General features: G+C 36.3%; 1 protein-coding gene across 1 annotated transcript; it reads left to right on the forward strand.

Annotated features, from left to right (window-relative positions):
* Positions 13,583-14,533, forward strand: LOC110260594 (olfactory receptor 8S1-like). Its single transcript, XM_021091253.1, has one exon. The coding sequence runs from the start codon at positions 13,583-13,585 to the stop codon at positions 14,531-14,533; it is 951 nt and encodes a 316-aa protein (XP_020946912.1).

The raw sequence follows: 18,838 nt of genomic DNA on the forward strand, positions 1-18,838 counted from the left end.
TAGAACTCCCACTCCTTCTTATTAACAACCTTCAGATCCAAATGCAAGATCTAATGAGTATGTTTCAGTTCTGTTCTCTCAGAATGAAACTGCTGCATTTGTCACTGTTGATTGCTCAGTCCTAACACCTTTCTATTTTGTTGGCTTTCATGGTCTGCATTCAAATATCTCCCTGAAAACTTTCTGATCATTGACATGAATATCCATCTGAGAGCTGTTTATGAATTCAAATAATGTGGGCAAAGAAAAATAGCCTGAAGGTCAGTTACAGATCAATGCACAGCTTCCCTTGGTTTTCCCAAATGCGATACACTGAGAGTTAGGGCAAGAAAGATGTTGCCACCCACTTGCTTCCTTTCAAACCTCACTAGACAACCGAGAGTTTTCAGCAAAGTCAAAGCTTCCAAAGGCCCACGTTAAATAAAATCCCCCGAGGCTTTTAGAAATTTCATTTTGTTTTGCTAGTAAGTCTAAAGTTGGGTTTCAAGCTGTGACTCCAGGGAATAAAAGACATTGACTACCTGGCCTCCTGGGCTGGTGAATTGCTGACTGCCTAATCTATACCTGCCTTTCTAAAGGGATATATCTGGGAATCACTCACTTCACACATGGATTCTCCTAGCACAGAATTTAGAATCACAGAGGAAACTACATAAAGTGATGCCCAAGTGGTTGGGCTTAAGAACATCAAGAGAAACTCCTTATAACTTTTGATGCGGGTTTGAGAGTCCTAGTGGCTAATGGAAAAGAGAAGCAAGACCAAGCTGGAGCTCATGGGATGCATGTCCTAAAGCTTCTAGGGTAATCATTTGTGAAGTTCTTATTGTGAGTTAGCAATAAAAATAAATCATCTGAAGTTACTGTAATTGCATTAGAAAAATATTTGTCTCCATGAATTCAGAGACCTCTCAGTCTCAGGAAAGAGCGGCACAGCAAGAAGTCTTCTGAGCCATAAAACGTCCAGTGCTCGGTAATGCTCTCCATGATTCTCTCAATTTTCCCCTCTCTTTCTCTCTTCTGATAACTTCTTTCCCTCTCCTCACAAGACCTTTTTCTGGCTCTCTGAGATCACTGGGTTCTTCTTTTCACTCTGGATTTTCTCGTGGATATTCTATCTGTGAAAACTGAGGCCCTCAATGTAGACAGACTTTCATATTTTCCATGCTGTGGAGTCCATGTGCTCACCTCTCTGAGCAGTTTCTCAGGAAACATTCTGTCCTCAGTGACTTATGTTGAGCTATGGAATGGAGATTTCCTGAAATCAGGGTTCAAACTTTCTATTGTCCCAGGCTTTAGGATTACAATGAAAGCAGGGTGCAGCATCTGGGCCAACACTCAGGGAGGAATGGGGAGAGTACATGGTGGAGGTTTGGTCCTTTTTAAAGCCCAATCACATGTACCTAGAAGGTTCACTGTTCTTCTATTACTAATACAATCATCAGAATTGATAAAATTAATACAGATGCTAAAACTTACAGGAGATAGGCAGAAGCCGAGAAAAATATTAAAAAAAATTAAATTCAGTGATGTTATTATTCGGTACTGCCTAGATTCATTTCTCTTTTTAGTCCCAGTTTCTCCCAGATACCAGTAGGGTTTATCCTACCCCTGACTATCCAAATTCTTCCATCTGGGGTCATACAGTACACTCTTCCATGCTCAATAAATAGAGGAAATGCTTAACCTCTCGGGTCCCCTTATCAACCCCAGCACTTGTGAAATTAGCTAAATTTACACTAAATACATATGACACTAGCAAATTGTAAAGATCTTTTGTTATAAGTCTCATTCTCAAGGAATATTTCCCAATTACCTGCCTCCTTGTGGCACGTGGAATGAATGTGGTAAGGCACATGCCATGCTACTGAGCTCAAATTCCAAACCACCATGTGACACACTTGTGACCTTGAGCACATTGCCTGACCACTTTCTGCCTCAGTCCTCCATTTATTTTTTTTTTTAAAGTCTATTGCCTTTGGAATGGATTAGCAATGAGATCCAGCTGTGTAGCACAGGACACTATGTCTGGTCATTTATGATGGAGCATGATAATGTAAGAAGAAAGAATGTATGCATGTATGTGTAACTGGGTCACCATGCTGTACAGTAGAAAACTGACAGAACACTGTAAACCAGTTATAATGGAAAAAAAGTAAAAGGATAAAGGATAAAATAAGACACCATCCATTACACATTTGTCCAAACCAATAGAATGTAAAAAACCAAGAGTCCACAGTCATGTTAACTATGGACTTTGGGCGATTATGATGTGTCTATGTAGGTTCATCAATTATAGCTAATGTACTACCCTGGTGAGGGATGTTACAATGGGGGAGACCGTGTATGTGTGGAGAAAAGGGGCATAGGGGAAATCTCTGTGCCTTTCTCTCAACTTGCTGTGAACATAACACTGCTCTAAGATTTTATCTTAATAAAAAAATTATGGAGATTAAAAAATAGACACTATCTCATAAGATTTATATCTCATAAGATTTATATGACACTCTCTCATAAGATTTATATAATAAGTATGTTAATATATGTAAAGTGTTTGGAATGGTGTCTAGCATCAGCAGTATCCTCAACATTTTTCATACAATCTAGATACTTAATACTGAGCCTGATTAGAAGACCCTATATTTAAACACATAATCAGTGCAGTGGAATAAATGATAGAATAGAATGACTTTTAAAATAACCCCCAACATCATCCTTCTGATCTGTAAAGTGCTATTGTACAGAAGTGTTCTCATACTGTCAAGTGTACAAATTGGTAAATCTATTTCCCATTCGAAGCAGCATTCTAACTAACTTTAACACTGGTCTCTCTTTTCTCCCTATAAAGATGAAGTACATCTCTTCTTCTGCTACAGTGGATCTGGGCTCACTCACCAAAACTTGAGTGTGAATTGAAGCCACTGAGATCCCTCTAGAAGGGTAAGTGAGCACAAGAGGCTGAAAGAGTACTGGGGAAGAGTTGAAGCAATTATCTAACTCCCACAGAAAATTCCAAACACAGAAATGTTCATATTCTTGCTGATAGTGGCCTCAATTTCTTTTATTGTTTTGCTTTGGTTTTGTTAGGGTAACTACCAGAGAATTTGTTTGCTTCCAACAGGATTTGACAAATGTGTAGATAGGGGGCTCCTTAAAATTTATTTTGTTCCAGCTGTTTCCATTCGCTGTTGAATTTGAGTAGATTTGAAACATCTATGCCGCATATTCGCCTAGTGGGAAGATATGAGATGTAAACTGAATCTAATAAGTTCCCTTGATCTAGGAAAATTATGAATATTCAGTATTAATAGTGGAGAAATGACTAGAAATAATGAAGACTGAGAGATGGCTGCCCTACAGAGTTTAACTTGTTATGACTCTTCCGGGCAACACCAATAATTGGTATCAGGGCAAAGCTTGAGAACTTAGAGCAGACTTAGAGCTCAAGAGGACTAGTCAGAAGACTGTGTGATATAACCAAGCCAGGTAGGAGTTTTCATGAATAGATACATCCTAAGTATACAGACACAAATCAGGCTGGAAATTGGGCATGAGAAAAAGGCTAAGTGTGACTTAAAATGTAAAAGAAAAAAAAAGTATATTCATTTAAAAGTTGAACAGCAGTATATACTAGATTGACTTCCTCTTAATGCCTATTATAGCCTGGTATATAGTAGGCAATATTTGAATACTTGTTGTCCAAATAAATGGGTATATAGAGAACTAGTAGAAGAATAAACAAATGGAAGGAAGGATTATGAATGAAATCTTTGGCTTACAAATGAATGGAAGAATATGCAAATGGACAAAAGGATAAACAGATGATAGATAAATGGATAGATGGATGCTTACAGATTGAATGTCATGTTTTGTATACATAATACAATTTTACCATTTTAACCATTTTTAAATATTGTGAGCTTTTAAATAATTTTTCCAGTATAGTCAAAAATTGGCTTATTAATATGGAATGCTTCCTCAGATTCAGGGCTCAAGTAGATACAAGCAGACACTTAATAAAGTCCATATAAGACCCTTTAGGGCTATAGCAATCTGATTCCCCCTTTTTACACACACACACACACACACACACACACACACACACACACACACACACCATTTCTTTCCCTTTTCCTTGCAATTCCCTTAGGGATGAAATTTATTAATCTTATGAGGCTTAAGCTGCTCTCCAAAAAATGTGAGCTTCGCTGTCTGTTCTATTCACTTCATTATTTTCTTTCTTTATTGAGCAAGTTTAATAAATATTCATAAGGGTCATTCACTGTATTAAATATTCTGGTTATAAAATATCATATAGCACAGTTACTCTTCTCAAGAGATTACAGCATCATGACAGAGGAAAAGAAAGAAATACACTACACTTACACTAACCCTGACTATCAGATCAAGAGGGTGGTTCATGTGATGGTATTTAAGGAAGTTACTTAATGTGAGCTGATAAGTTACAGAAATTGTGAAGAAAATAAGAATTCTTAAGAAATTCTTAAAAAGGTACAGGATAGAAAGAAATGTGACTTTAAAAAAAAAGATATCAGAGTTGTAATCACACTGTTAAGCATTTTGGAAGATATCCGAATACTATGTTTCCTTATTTTAACCATCTGGATATAATGATTTGCCCCCAATTTTTTCTGAGAATTAAAAATTAAAGCATTTTAGGAGTGCCCAAAACTTGCCATGTTCTCACTAAATAATATTTGTCCTATTATTACATATTACGATGAGCTTGGAGAAGGAAATAATCAAGGAAGAACTAAGAAAATTTAAATCAAGGTGAAAGTTACAATGGAAATAGGATTTGGATAGAAAGGGAGGGCATTCCAAGCTCAGCAGATCCTTGAGCCAATGTAGAAAGAAAGGATGTCCCTGCGGTGCTCAGAGGCAAGTATAGCAACCAACCCTTAACACGGAGGCCTTTGAAAGATAATGTGTGGATACATTTATAGATCTATAGATGCCAGAAGTGAGAACATTTACTGTTTCAAGTCTTGTTTGGAAGACACTGTATGGTAGAAAGATTTTTTTCCTTGGGATCCCACATAATGGAATCAAATGCTAACTGTTAAAATTGGCAATTTAGACAAGTTATATAACATGTGGGCACTCGACTTTCTTTTCCATGAAGTGAATTCAGTAAGCTCCTCCCTTAATTTGTTCTGCTCCATTCTCCAACATACAAAGAAATAAATATACTCAGACACACTCATATATAGGTATATGAACACGTTTGCCCCCTATACTTTTTAGATGTGTCCCCCCAAATAAAATAGGCACTGTATATGTAATTACCATGTAAAAAAGCTAAAGACAGGCAAAAGTAATACCATTAAATGGTTATATACGTTGGGTAGTTCTTGAATAAGAATAAGAGTTTGAGTGACACAGGAGAGAAGACACTTTGGAACACTTAGGATAGGCAGTCTACTACAATCTACAAAGTATACAGGATCATTAAGCCCAGTTTCAATTAAAAGAAAGAGAATAAATTAGGTCGTGGTCCAATTTGGAAATATTTATTCGTTTTTTCAGCAATCTCTGAGACAGAATATCCAGAGACGTCATGGTGGTGTTGACCCAGAGTGAAGGATTGCAGTAGAATATTACTACAGGAAGAAAGGATTCTATATAGAAAAATCATGTCATTCATTGATATAGATTTTTTTTCCTTTCCAATTGGGATGGCTTTTACTTCTTTTTATTGACCAATTTCTCCTTCTAGAGCTTTTTTCTTCTAGTTAATTGAGACAAAATTAATACAACACTGTAGTATTTTAAAGTGGAAGCATAATGATCTGACTTAGGTACATCATGAAATGATTACCACAGTAAGTTTAGTGAACATGCATTATCTCCCATGAATGCAAACTTTTCAAAGAGAATAAATTTTTTCCTGTGATGAGAACCCTTAGGATATACTTTTAACAACTTTCATATATAACATACTCCAGTAATAATTATATTAGTCACATTGTATATCACATCCCTAGTACTTATTTATCTCATAATTGAAAGTTTGTATCTTTTGACCACAAGCGTTAAAAACGTACTTAGGAATGAATTCAATCAAAGAAGTAGAAGTCCGCATACAGAAAACTACAAGATTTTGATAAAAGAAACTGAAGATAACACACACACACAAAAAGCTATCCCATGGTCACTAATCAGAAAAATTAATATTGTTAAAGTTCCATACTACCAAAAGCCACCTATAGATTCAATGTAATTCTTATCAAATTTCCAATGACTTTTTTTCACAGAAATAATATAAGCAATTATAAATTTAATTTGGAATCACAAAAGAGCCAGAATACTATACTATACTAAAAAGTTATATCAATCACAAGAAAATGAAAACAAATTTATGGTTACAAAGTGGGAAAAGGGGGGGGATAAATTTGGATTTTGAGATTAACAGACACTACTATATATAAAATAAACAACACAGGAAACTGTTTTCAATATCTTGGAATAACCCATAATAGAAAAGAATCTGAAAAAGAATATATATACATATATGTGTGTGTGTATATATATATACAACTAATATATATGACAACTAATATTTGACAAGGGAGCCAAGAATAGTCAGTTGAAAATAATAGTTTGTTCAATGAATGGTTCTAAGAAAGCTACTCACATGCAGAAGACTAAAACTGGACACTGTCCTTACATCACTCACAAAAATTATCTTATAACATGGATTAAAAGACTTAAACATAAGATCTGAAACCATAAAATTCGTAGGTGAAAACCCAGAATGAATACTCCTTGACACTGGTCTTGGCAATGATTTAAAAGTGCAAGCAAAAGAAGCAAAAATAAGCTAATAGGATTACATCACACTAAAAATTTTCTGCACAGTAAAAGAAATATTCAACTAAATAGAAAAGCAACATATGGAATGGGAGAAAATATTTGTAAATCACATATCTGATATGGGGTTATTATCCAGTGTATATAAAGAACTCATACAAATGAATACCAAAAACAAAAAAACGTGCTTTAAAAAGAGCAGAGAAACTAAATAGGAATTTTTTCCAAAGACATACAAATGGCCAACAGATTCATGAAAAGGTGATCATCATCACGAATTATCAGAGAAATGCAACTGAAAACTATGATGAGATATCACTTCACACCTGTTAGAATGACTGTCATCAAAAAGGCATGAAACAAATGTTGTCAAGGATATGGATAAATGGGAACCCTAGTGCACTGTGGATGGGAAAAATAAACTGGTGTAGCCACTATTTGAAATAGCATGGAAATTCCCAGAAAAAGTGAAAACAGAACTACCATATATGATTGTGATATCTCACTTGTGAGTATATCCAAAGGAAATAAAATCAATATTTCAATAAATTACCTACAATCTCATGTTTATTGCAGCATTATTCATGATAAAGACATAGAAACAACCTAAGTGTCCATCAACTGATTAATGGATAAATTCATCAGTTGTGATTAATATACACAATGGAATGTTATTTAGTCATGAGAAACATGGAAATCCTGCCATTCTGGCAACATGGATGGACCCTGAAGGCTTATTCTAAGTGAGATAAGTCAGACAGAGAAAAACAAGTGCTATAAGATATCCCATATCTGTGGAATCTAAAAAAAGCCAAACTCATAGAAACAGAGTAAAATGGTGGATACCAGAGGCTGAGAAATGGGAGAAATAGGGAGTTGCTGGTCAAAGTGACAGCATCCAGATATAAGGTGAATAAATTCTAGAGATCTAATCTAGAGGTTTATTGCTACAATTAGCAACACTATATTCATCCTTGAAAGTTTCTAAGGGAGTAGATGTTAAATGTTTTGACAACAAAAAAATGATATGGTAATTATGCATAGTGATTGGGTTGTTAGCTATCACTATGGTGGTTACCATTTTGGAGTATATCAGTGTATCAAATCAACATGCTGTATGCCTAAAATGTACATAAATTTTAGGTCAATTATATCTATCTCAATAAAACTGAAAATTGTTAACTTTAAAAAATAAACACTCAGAGTTCCTGCTGTGGTGCAGTGACATTGGCTGCATCTTGGAAGCACTAAGAAGCAGGTTTGATCCCCAGCCTGGCACAATGGGTTAAGGATCCAGCATTGCCACAGCTGCAGCTTAGGTTGCAGCTGCAGCTTGGATCTGACCCCTGGCCCAGGAACTCCATATGCTGCGGGGTGGCCAAAAAAGGAACAAACAAACAAAACAACAACAACAAAAAAAACCCGCAAAGGACATAGAGAGTACTGTAAACAATTGTACACCAACAAATAGAATAATGTGGAAGTGGATAAATTCCTAGAAACATACAACCTATTAAGAGTGAATTATAAAGAAATGAAAAAAAAATTTTTTTTTGTCTTTTTTTTTGTTGTTGTTGTTGTTGCTATTTCTTGGGCCGCTCCCGCGGCATATGGAGGTTCCCAGGCTAGGGGTTGAATCGGAGCTGTAGCCACCGGCCTACGCCAGAGCCACAGCAACGCGGGATCTGAGCCGCGTCTGCAACCTACACCACAGCTCACGGCAACGCCGGATCATTAACCCAGTGAGCAAGGGGCAGGGACCGAACCTGCAACCTCATGGTTCCTAGTCGGATTCGTTAACCACTGCGCCACGACGGGAACTCCAAGAAATGAAAAATTTGAATAGACTGATAATGAGTAAAGAGTTTGAAAGAGTAATGAAAAGTCTTTTAACAAATAAAAGCTAAGTGTCAGATGATTTCACTAGTGAATTAACTACCAAACATTTAAAGAAGAATTCACAACAATCCTCCTCAAATCTCTTCTGAAATATTGAAGAGAGGATGCTACAAACTCATTCTGAGGCCAGCAATACCCTCATACCAAAACCAAATAAGGACACTACAAGAAAAGAAAGTTACAGGCCAATATTTGTGATGAATATAAATGCAAATATTCTCAACAAAATATTAGCAAACCAAAAGTGATAGCAAAATAAAATGATCATACACCATGATCAAGTGGTATTTATTCTTGGATACAGGATGGTAAAATAAATGCAAATCAAAATGTCATACATCAATAGATTTAAGTAGATTATTGTGGTGATTATTTTACAATATATAAACAAGCAAACCATCATCTTCTACACCCATATAATGTTATATATCAATCATTTCTCAATTTTAAATGTGATATAGCACATTAATAGAATAAAGAGAAAGATCACATGATCATCTTAACAAATCCAGAAAAAAAATTGACAAAATTCAACATCCTTTTATGATAAATATTCTCAACTACTTGGGTATAGAAGGAACACATATCAACAAAATAATTGCCATCTATGACAGACCAACAGTTAATATATTCAACAGTGAAGACTTGAAAGCTTTCTTGCCAAGATCAGGAATAAGACAAGGGGGTTCCCTTTCATCACTGTGATTCACTGTAGTACTGGACATCCTAGGCAGAATAATTAGGCAAGAAAAATAAATAATAATAAAACAAGTAAAACTGTCTGTTTGCAGATGATATGACCTTATACATAGAAAATCCTAAATAACAAAAATTGTTAGAACTAATCAATGAATTCAGCAAAGTCACAGGATACAAGTCAACATGCAAAAATCAGTTGCCCTTCTGTACACTAACAATGAATTATCAAAAATAAATAAATAAAAATCCCACTTATAGTAACATCAAAGTAATAAAGTACTTAGAAATAAATTTAACCAAGGAAGCAAAAGACCTGGGCCCTGAAATTTACAAGACATTAATGAAGAAGTTGGGGAATACACAAATCAGTAGAAAGCTATCCTTTTTCATGTACCAGAAGAATTAATAATGCTAAAATGTCCCTACTGTCAAAAACCATCTAATGATTCAATGTTATCTTTATCAAAATTCCAATGACATATTTTTTCATAGAAATAGAAAAAACTATCCTAAAAACTCAAAACTACAACATACCCTGTGAAAGAAGAACAAAGCCAGAGGCATCGGAATTCCTGATTTCAAATAAGGATCAAAACAATATGGTACTGGCATAAAAACTGACAAATAGATCAATGGAAGAGATACAGAGCCCAGAAATAAACCCCTTCATATACAGACAATTAATATTTGACAAAGAATCCAAGAATACTCAATAGGGAAAGGATGGTATCTTCAATTGCCAGTGCTGGAAAAACTGAATATTCACATGCAAAAGAATTAAACTGGATACCTATTCATTCATGAATCTAACTTAAAGCGGATTAAGACAAAATTACTAGAAAATGACATGGAGGAAAAACCCCTTGGCATTGCTCTTGGCAATAATTTTTTGGTTCTGACACCAAAAGTACAAGTAAGAGAAGCAAAAACATTGGTAAGTGGGACTAAAACCAAAAAGCTTTTGTACAGCAAAAGAAACAATCAGCAAAATTAAAAGGCAAAGTATGAAACTGAAGAAAATATTTCCAAACAGTATATCTAATAAGGAATTAATATCCAAAGTATATATATAACTCACAGAAACAAGAACAAAAATCAAACAATTCAATTTAAATACTGGCAGAGGACTGTAATAGGCATTTTTCCAAAGGATACATTCAAATAGCTGAAGATACATGAAAAGATGCCCAGCATCACTAAACATAAGGGAAATGCAAATCAAAACTACAGTGAGATATCACTTCACATCTGTTAGAATGGCTATTATCAAAAAGACAAGAGGAGTTCCCTTGTGGCTCAGTGGGTTAAGAACCTGATTAGTATCCATGAGAATGTGGGATTGATCCCTGGCCTCAATGAATGGGTTAAGGATCCAGCATTGGGTTAAGGACAAGCTTAGCATAAGTCGCAGGTGAGGGTCCAATCCAGTGTTGCGTGGGTGTGGTGTAGACTGACAGCTGCAGCTCCAATTTGACCCATAATCAGGGAACTTCCATATCTCACAGGTGCAGCCCTAAACAGAAAGAAGACGATAAGAAAATACATGTTGCCAAGGATATGGCAATAAAAAGATAATAAAAGAATGGAAATTCTGCCATAAAAGAATGGAAATCCTTCTATGTTTGACAACATGGATGGATCTAGAGAGCATTATGCAAAGTGAAAAAAGTCAAAGAAAAACAATAATGTATGATATCACTTCTACATCCAATGTAAAAAATCTGAACTCATAGAAACAGAAAGTAGAATTAGGGAGTTCCCACTGTGAATCAGTGGGTAATGAACCTAACTAGTATACATGAGGATGAGGGTTTGATCCCTGGCCCTGCTCAGTGGGTTAAGGATCTGACATTGCTGCAAGCTGCTGTGTCAGATCTGGTGTTCCTGTGGCTGTGGCAGAGGCCAGTAGCTGCAGCCCCTGATTTGACCCCTAGCCCAGGAACTTCCAGAGGTGAGGCCATAAAAAAAGCAAAAAAAAAAAAAAAAAAAAAAAAAAAAAAAGAAAGCAGAATGGTAGTTGCCAAAGAGTGGAGGAGTTGAAGAAATGAGATTTTTTTTTTTGTTTTTTGTATTTTTGCCATTTTCTTGGGCCACTCCCATGGCATATGGAGGTTCCCAGGCTAGGGGTTGAGTTGGAGCTATAGCCGCCAGCCTACGCCAGAGCCACAGCTATGCCAGATCTGAGCCGCATCTGCAACCTATACCACAGCTCATGGCAATGCCGGATCCTTAACCCACTGAGCAAGGCCAGGGATCGAACCCACAACCTCATGGTTCCTAGTCGGATTCGTTAACCACTGAGCCACGACGGGAACTCCAGAAATGGGGAGATGTTGATCAAAGGGTACAAACTTCCAGTTATAAGATAAATAAGTTCAGACGGCCATGCGTGTGGCCCCAAAATGCCATGGGTGTGGCCCCAGAAAAGACAAAAAATAACAAGTTCAGAGGATCTAATGTATAGCATGGTGACCTTAATTAACAACATTGCAGTATATATGTAAATGTTAGGAAAGATGATCTTAAATGTGATTAGCACAAAAAAGTGGTAATTGTGTGAGGAGATGGCAGTGTTAAATAATACTGTGGTAATCACTTTGCAATGCACACATGCAAATCAACATGTTGCACAGCTTAAACTTTCATATACTATAAGTCAAATATATCTCAATAAAGCTGGGGATGGGGGAGTCTTTGTCTAGTAAGATCAACATCTTGGCTGCCTCAGAGATAGTAAATCTATCAATTTATTTTTTTACTTTTTTCTTGTGGGGTGGGGCTGAATCTATGTCATATGGAAGTTCTAGAGCAAGGGGTCAAATTGGAGCTGCAGCTGCCAGCCTATACCACAACCACAGCAACACCAAATCCAAGTCACATCTGCAATGTATGCAGCAGCCTGTGGCAATGCTGGATCCTTAACCCACTCAGCAAACCCACATACATATGGATACTAGCCTGGTTCTTTTTTTTTTTTTTTTTTTTTTTTTTTTTTTTTTTTTTTTTTTTTTTTTGGTCTTTTGTCTTTTTAGGGCTTCCCCCAAGGTATATGGAGGTTTCCAGGCTAGGGGTCGAATTGGAGCTGTAGCCCATGGCCTACGCTACAGCCACAGTAACCCCAGGTCCAAGCCACATCTGTGACCTACACCACAGCTCATGGCAACTCCAGATCCTTAACTCACTGAGTGAGCCTAGAGATCAAACCTGCATCCTCATGCAACTAGTCAGATTCATTTCCACTGAGCCACAACAGGAACTCCCCACTAGCCAGGTTCTTAACCAGCTGAGCCACAATGGGAACTCCTATTTTTTCTTTCTATGAGCAATATTTTCTTGTGTTGTATGTATTGTGATTTTTTTTTGTTGAAAACCAGACATTTTAATATTGTAATGGGATAATTCTGGAAATCAGATACTTCCCCTTTTCTATTTTTGGTATTTTAAGGCTATACTTCTCTGTTGTTTAATAATTTCTCCAAACTTTTTGCAAAGACTATTCAATGCTGTGTGTGCTCCCTGTAGTGTCTTGTCCTTTAGCTTATGATCAGCTAGTGTTTTGCCAAGATTTTCTTGAATGCCAAGAGCTTAAACTTTTAAAAATGTTAAAGACACGCCCCCAATCTTTGCAAATTTCACTTCACACTGAAGCACTATTTCAATATTTTCCCAGACTGTTTTCAATATCCTTACAAATGTTTTGGAGCAGTGTGTGCCACATTTGAGCCCTAAGTGATTTTTAGGCTATCTGAAACAGAGACAAAACACCTTGCATTGATCTTTCAGGTAGTCCCAAACAAATTAAAGCAGACAAACATGTTAATTTGTGAATAAGGTCTGCTCTGCCCTCTTCGGACCTAGATCTGGGGTTCCACTCTGGGCTGTCTTCAAAATGGCCAGTGAATGAGAGGGGGGTTACGCAAGGGCAAATAAAAATGCCACAAAGCTTTCCCATTTTTAAATTTCCTTTTTCTTGATTCAGTGTTCACCTGGCTGCAGTAAACCTTTGACTGTTTTCCAGAGTACCAAAATAGTTGGTCCTAACACTTTTTGTTTGTTTTCTGTAGAGGAAAAGGAGCTTGAAGCTCCGTATTCTGTCATTCTGCTGAGGTCATTCCCTGTTCCAATTTTTATTTTCTAGACCTCAGTTCTCTAAATGGCCTTGGGGAACCACAGCACCGTCACCGAGTTTATTCTCCTTGGACTCTCTGCAGACCCCCATGTCCAGGCTTTATTCTTTGTGCTGTTCCTAGCAATTTATCTCCTGACCCTGCTGGGGAACATGACAATGATGCTGGTGATCCAGGTTGATTCTCACCTCCACACTCCCATGTACTTCTTCCTGAGTCACCTTTCTTTCCTGGATTTTTGCTTCTCTTCTGCCACAGTACCCAAGATGCTGGAGATTCTCCTGTCTCAGAAGAAAACAATCTCTGTGGTGGGCTGTCTAACTCAGGTCTTCTCTGTGTTCTACTTGGGGGGCACTGAAGCCTGCCTGCTCTCAGTCATGGCCTATGACCGCTATGCTGCCATCTGCCACCCTCTGCTCTATGACCAGAAGATGAGCAACCAGGTATATAACAAGCTGGTGTGGGGCTCCTGGAGCCTGAGTTTTCTGGATGCATTTACCAACATCATTTTAGCTATGAACTTAGACTTCTGTAGAAATCAGTCAATCCCCCACTATAGCTGTGAACTGCCCTCTCTCTTTCCTCTTTCGTGCTCTGATGTCTCCACCAATTTCACTGTTTTGCTCTTCTTTGGTCTCCTGCATGGTCTCGGTACTTGTTTGCTGATTATATTCTCCTACACCCCCATTATCTCCACCATCCTGAGTATCAGCTCTTCCTCAGGGAGAAGCAAGGCCTTCTCCACCTGCTCCTCCCACCTCACCGGAGTCATCCTGTTCTATGGCTCAGCCTTTCTTCTCTATCTCATGCCCATCTCAGGATCACCTCTAGAGCTGATCTTCTCTGTACAGTACAGTGTGATCACTCCCTTAGTGAATCCTTTCATCTATAGCCTGAAGAACAATGAGGTGAAAGCAGCTATGAGAAGGACCTTTAGAAAATATCTCCAACATCACTTGACAAAAGATAGAAGATGATGCAGGGTTAGTTTAGTAGAGGAGGATATCTTCTTAGTTGGCAATAAGAGAATTTCCTGATTGTTCTGAGATTGAATCTAAGAAAAGTATGTGAAAATTCACAGAGCTATTTGGGAGCCAGGTGGAGAAGATGGTTCAAATTCATTCTGATTTAGAAGCAGATCAAAGCATCAAATAACCATAATCTGGGGAAGGTTGAGGATTCAGAGAGAGGGAAGAGCAATAGTAAATTAATTGAGATTTTCAAGTTTGAAGACCTAGGCCTAGGAAAGGTGGGAGTATCCAGGGGAAATAGAATAGCCCAGATATAGGAAGACTCATCTTGGGATTCACAGAAAGCAAGCTTCTAAAATCTGCTAAAAAAATAAAACAAAGAAACATCAACACTATTTCATAAAATAGCCAGTTTAGCAGAAAGGCATTTTGCTATAAGACATTAAGATATAAGAGGACAAAGCTCAGTTTGAGGAGGATAAGGGTAGGTTTTACTGAAAAGTGAGTCAATGTGGAGAAAAACAGAATTAAAAATCCAAACCCAAGTAGAAGATGCAAACTGCTAGTTAAGTTTAGGTATGCCTGATCTTGTCAAAAGACAATGATTACTTGAGGTTGCAGTGAAGGAGGAATGTTCTTAAAAATCCTCTATGATGCATGAAACTGAGCCTCAATGATGAAAAGGATTTTGCAGGAGTTCCAAAGTATGGAGACACAAACTCTGTTCCCAGCCTAAGTGTATAAGAGACTGGTGGTCTTTTCCTTCCCTTTCTTTGCTCTTCCCTCTCTTTGATGCCCTTTTTTCCTACCCAGACACCCAGTCCCCTCAAAACTTGTCAGAATTCCTTTTCCACAATCTCCATGAATTTTAGCATGAGAACAAATCACCTAAGCACAACTGAAGAAGAGGAAATATCCTCAGATTGGTCAAGATGGTGGAGTAGAATCCCTGAGCTCACTTTTAATCACAGCACACCAAGATCACAACTAGGCAAAACATTCTCCAACATAAATTCCAGTGATATTTTTTTTATCAGTCTCCCAAGGCAAAAGAAATGAAAACAAAAATAAACAAATGAACTGTGGAAAACAGTATGGAGGTTCCTCAAAAAAACTAAAATACAGCTACCGTATGATTCATCAATTCCACTCCTGGGTATATATCTGAAAAAGATGAAAACTCTAATTTAAAAAGATACATGCACCTCAATATTAACAGCAGTACTACTCACAATACCCAAGAATATAGAAACAACTTAAGTGCCCATCAACAGATGACTGGCTTAAGAAGATGTATTATATATGTACAATGGTATATCGCTCAGCCATAAAGAAATGAAATATTACTACTTACAGCAACATGGACCTACAAAATATTATATGTAATAAAGCAAGTCAGGCAGAGAAAGACAAATATATGATATCACTTATAAGTGGAATCTTAAATATGGCACAAATGAACTTATTTACAAAACAGAAATAGACTCACAGACATAGAAAACAAACTTAAGGTTACCAAAGGGAAAAGAGAGTTGGGGAGGGATAAATGAGTAGCATGGGATTAAAGATACGAACTACTATACATAAAACATAGGAATCAAGGATTTACTGTGTTGCACATGGAATTATATTTAATATCTTTTAATAACCTACAATGAAATATAATATATATATATATGTTTTATGTAAATATATGTTAAACTGAATTGATTTGTGGTACACCTGAAACACAGTAATATAAATCAACTATACTTCAATTTTACAAAGAAATATTACAAATAAACAACCTAATATTACACCTCAAGAAACTAAAGAGAGGAACAAATTAAGCCCAAACTTAGCAGAAGGTGAAAATAATGATAAGAGCGAAAATAAACAAAATGGAGACCAGAAAAACAATAGAATTGATTAACAAAAATTAAGAGCTGGTTTTTTGAAATGATAAACATAACTGAGAACCCTTTAGCTAGACTAGGAAAGAAGAGAGAACATGCAAATAAATAAAATCAGAAATACAAGAGGAGATATTACAACTAATTTTGTAGAAATATATAAGATCATAAGAGATTACTATGAACTATTACATCCCAACACATCAGCTAACCTAAAAGAATGGATACATTTCTAGAAATATATGATCTACCAATACTGAATCAGGAAGGTGTGGAAAATCTGAATGGACTGAAAATGAGTCAAGTGAGTGAACCAGTAATCAAAAATTTCCCAGCACAAAAAACCCTAGGACCAGTTGGTTTCACTGGAAAATTCTACCAAATATCTAAAGAAGAATTAATGCCAATTCTTCCCAAACTCTTCCACAAAATTGAAGGGAGAGAAACACTTCCAAATTCATTCTATGAGGCTACTATTCCCATTATATTAGATTAGGACACTACAAGAAGACTACAGATCTATATCCCCGATGCAAAAGAGAGGCCAAAATTTTCAATGAAATATTAGCAACCTTTTAGCATGGATTATAGGATTAAATCCTATAATTTAAAAGATTATATACAATAATCAAGTAGAATTTATCCCTGGGATGAAAGGATGTTTCAACATAAACAAATTAATATTTAAATGTAGTACATTAATAAAATGACAAATTAAAATCAAAATGCATAAAAGGGAGTTCCCTTCATGGCTCAATGGGTAATGAATCCGACTAGGAAACATGAGGTTGCAGGTTCAATCCCTGGCCTCGCTCAGTGGGTTAAGGATCCAGCATTTCCCTTGAGCTATGGTGTAGGTTGCAGATGTGGCTTGGATCTGGCATTGCTGTGGCTCTGGTGTAGGCCAGCAGCAACAGCTCTGATTAAACCCCTAGCCTGGGAACTGCCATATACCATGGGTGAGGCCCTGGAAAAGACAAAAAAGACAAAAAAAAGAAGAAGAAAAAGTATTTGACAAAATGCAAAATTATTCGATAATAAAAACCCTCAAAAGGAACATACCTCGTGTAGTAAAGACCATTACCACAATGCATGGCCAACTTCATACGCCACACTGAAGACTTGAAAGCTTTTCCTGTAAGATCAGGAACAAGACAGAGTACCCATTCTCACCAATCTTATTCAATATAGTAATGAAACTCCTAGCTAGGGTAATTAAACAAAAAAAAAAGAGAGAAAGAAATGAAAGACCTCGAAATCAGGTAGGAAAGAGTAAAATTGTCATTATATGCAGATGATATGATCTTTATTTAGTTATTTATTTATCGTTATTTCCCCAACACACTTATGATCTTTTAAATTGAAAATTCCAAAGATGCAACCTCAAAACTGTTGGAACTAATCAACAAATTCAGTTTCAGATCTAAAATCAACATACAGAAATAAGTTGCATTTATATACACTAACAATGAAACATTTTAAAAAGAAATAAGGAAAATAATCCCACTCGTAATAACATTAAAAACAATGAAACACCTAGGAATAAATTTAAAGTATAAGATCTATACAATGAAAACTTTGATCTATAAAATGAAGATTTTGCTGGAAGAAATGAAGAAGACATCAAAGGGAATGATTTCTCATGTTCATGTTTTAGAGGAAGTAATAATGTTGAAATGTCTATACTACCCAAAGCTATCTTAAATTCAGTAGAATCCTATTAGAATTCCAATAATGCTTTTCACAGATACAGTCAAAACAATCATACATTTAATTTAGAACCAAAAAAAAAAATCTCAAATAGCCAAAGAATTCTAAGAAATAAAAAGCCAGGGTCATAATAGTTTCTGATTTCAAACTACACTGCAATGCTACAGTAAATAAAACATTACAGTAGTAACATAAAGATAGAAATATATGCAAACAGAATGAAATAGAGTACGCCAAATTAAACCCCTGCATATACAGTCAACTAACATTTGACAAGGGAGTGAAAACATTAAATGTAGAAAGGAAAGTATCTTCAACAGACAGGTTGAAGATAAATCCACACAGAAAATGAAATTGGATTCCTATCTTACACCACTCACAAAAATTATCACAAAATAAATCAGATATTTAAATAGAAGACCTGATTCAATAAAACTCTTAGAAGAAAACATAGGAATAATGAGCTCCTCAACATTGGTCTTGGCAATGAGGTTTTGGATATGACACCAAAAGCAGAAAGCTAAGAAAGATAGAAATATAAAAAAGATAAGGAAGGAAGGAAGGAAGAAAGAAAGGCAGGGAGGCATGGAGGAAGGAAAGAAAGAAAGAAGGCATCAACAAGGACAACTGCATTGAACTTAGAAGTTTCCACCCAGCAAAAGAAGCTATCAACAAAATGAAAAAGCAACTAATCAGTTAGGAAAAAATA

This window comes from Sus scrofa, chromosome 5, assembly GCF_000003025.6.
Source record: "Sus scrofa isolate TJ Tabasco breed Duroc chromosome 5, Sscrofa11.1, whole genome shotgun sequence".
NCBI classification, from domain to species: domain Eukaryota; kingdom Metazoa; phylum Chordata; class Mammalia; order Artiodactyla; family Suidae; genus Sus; species Sus scrofa.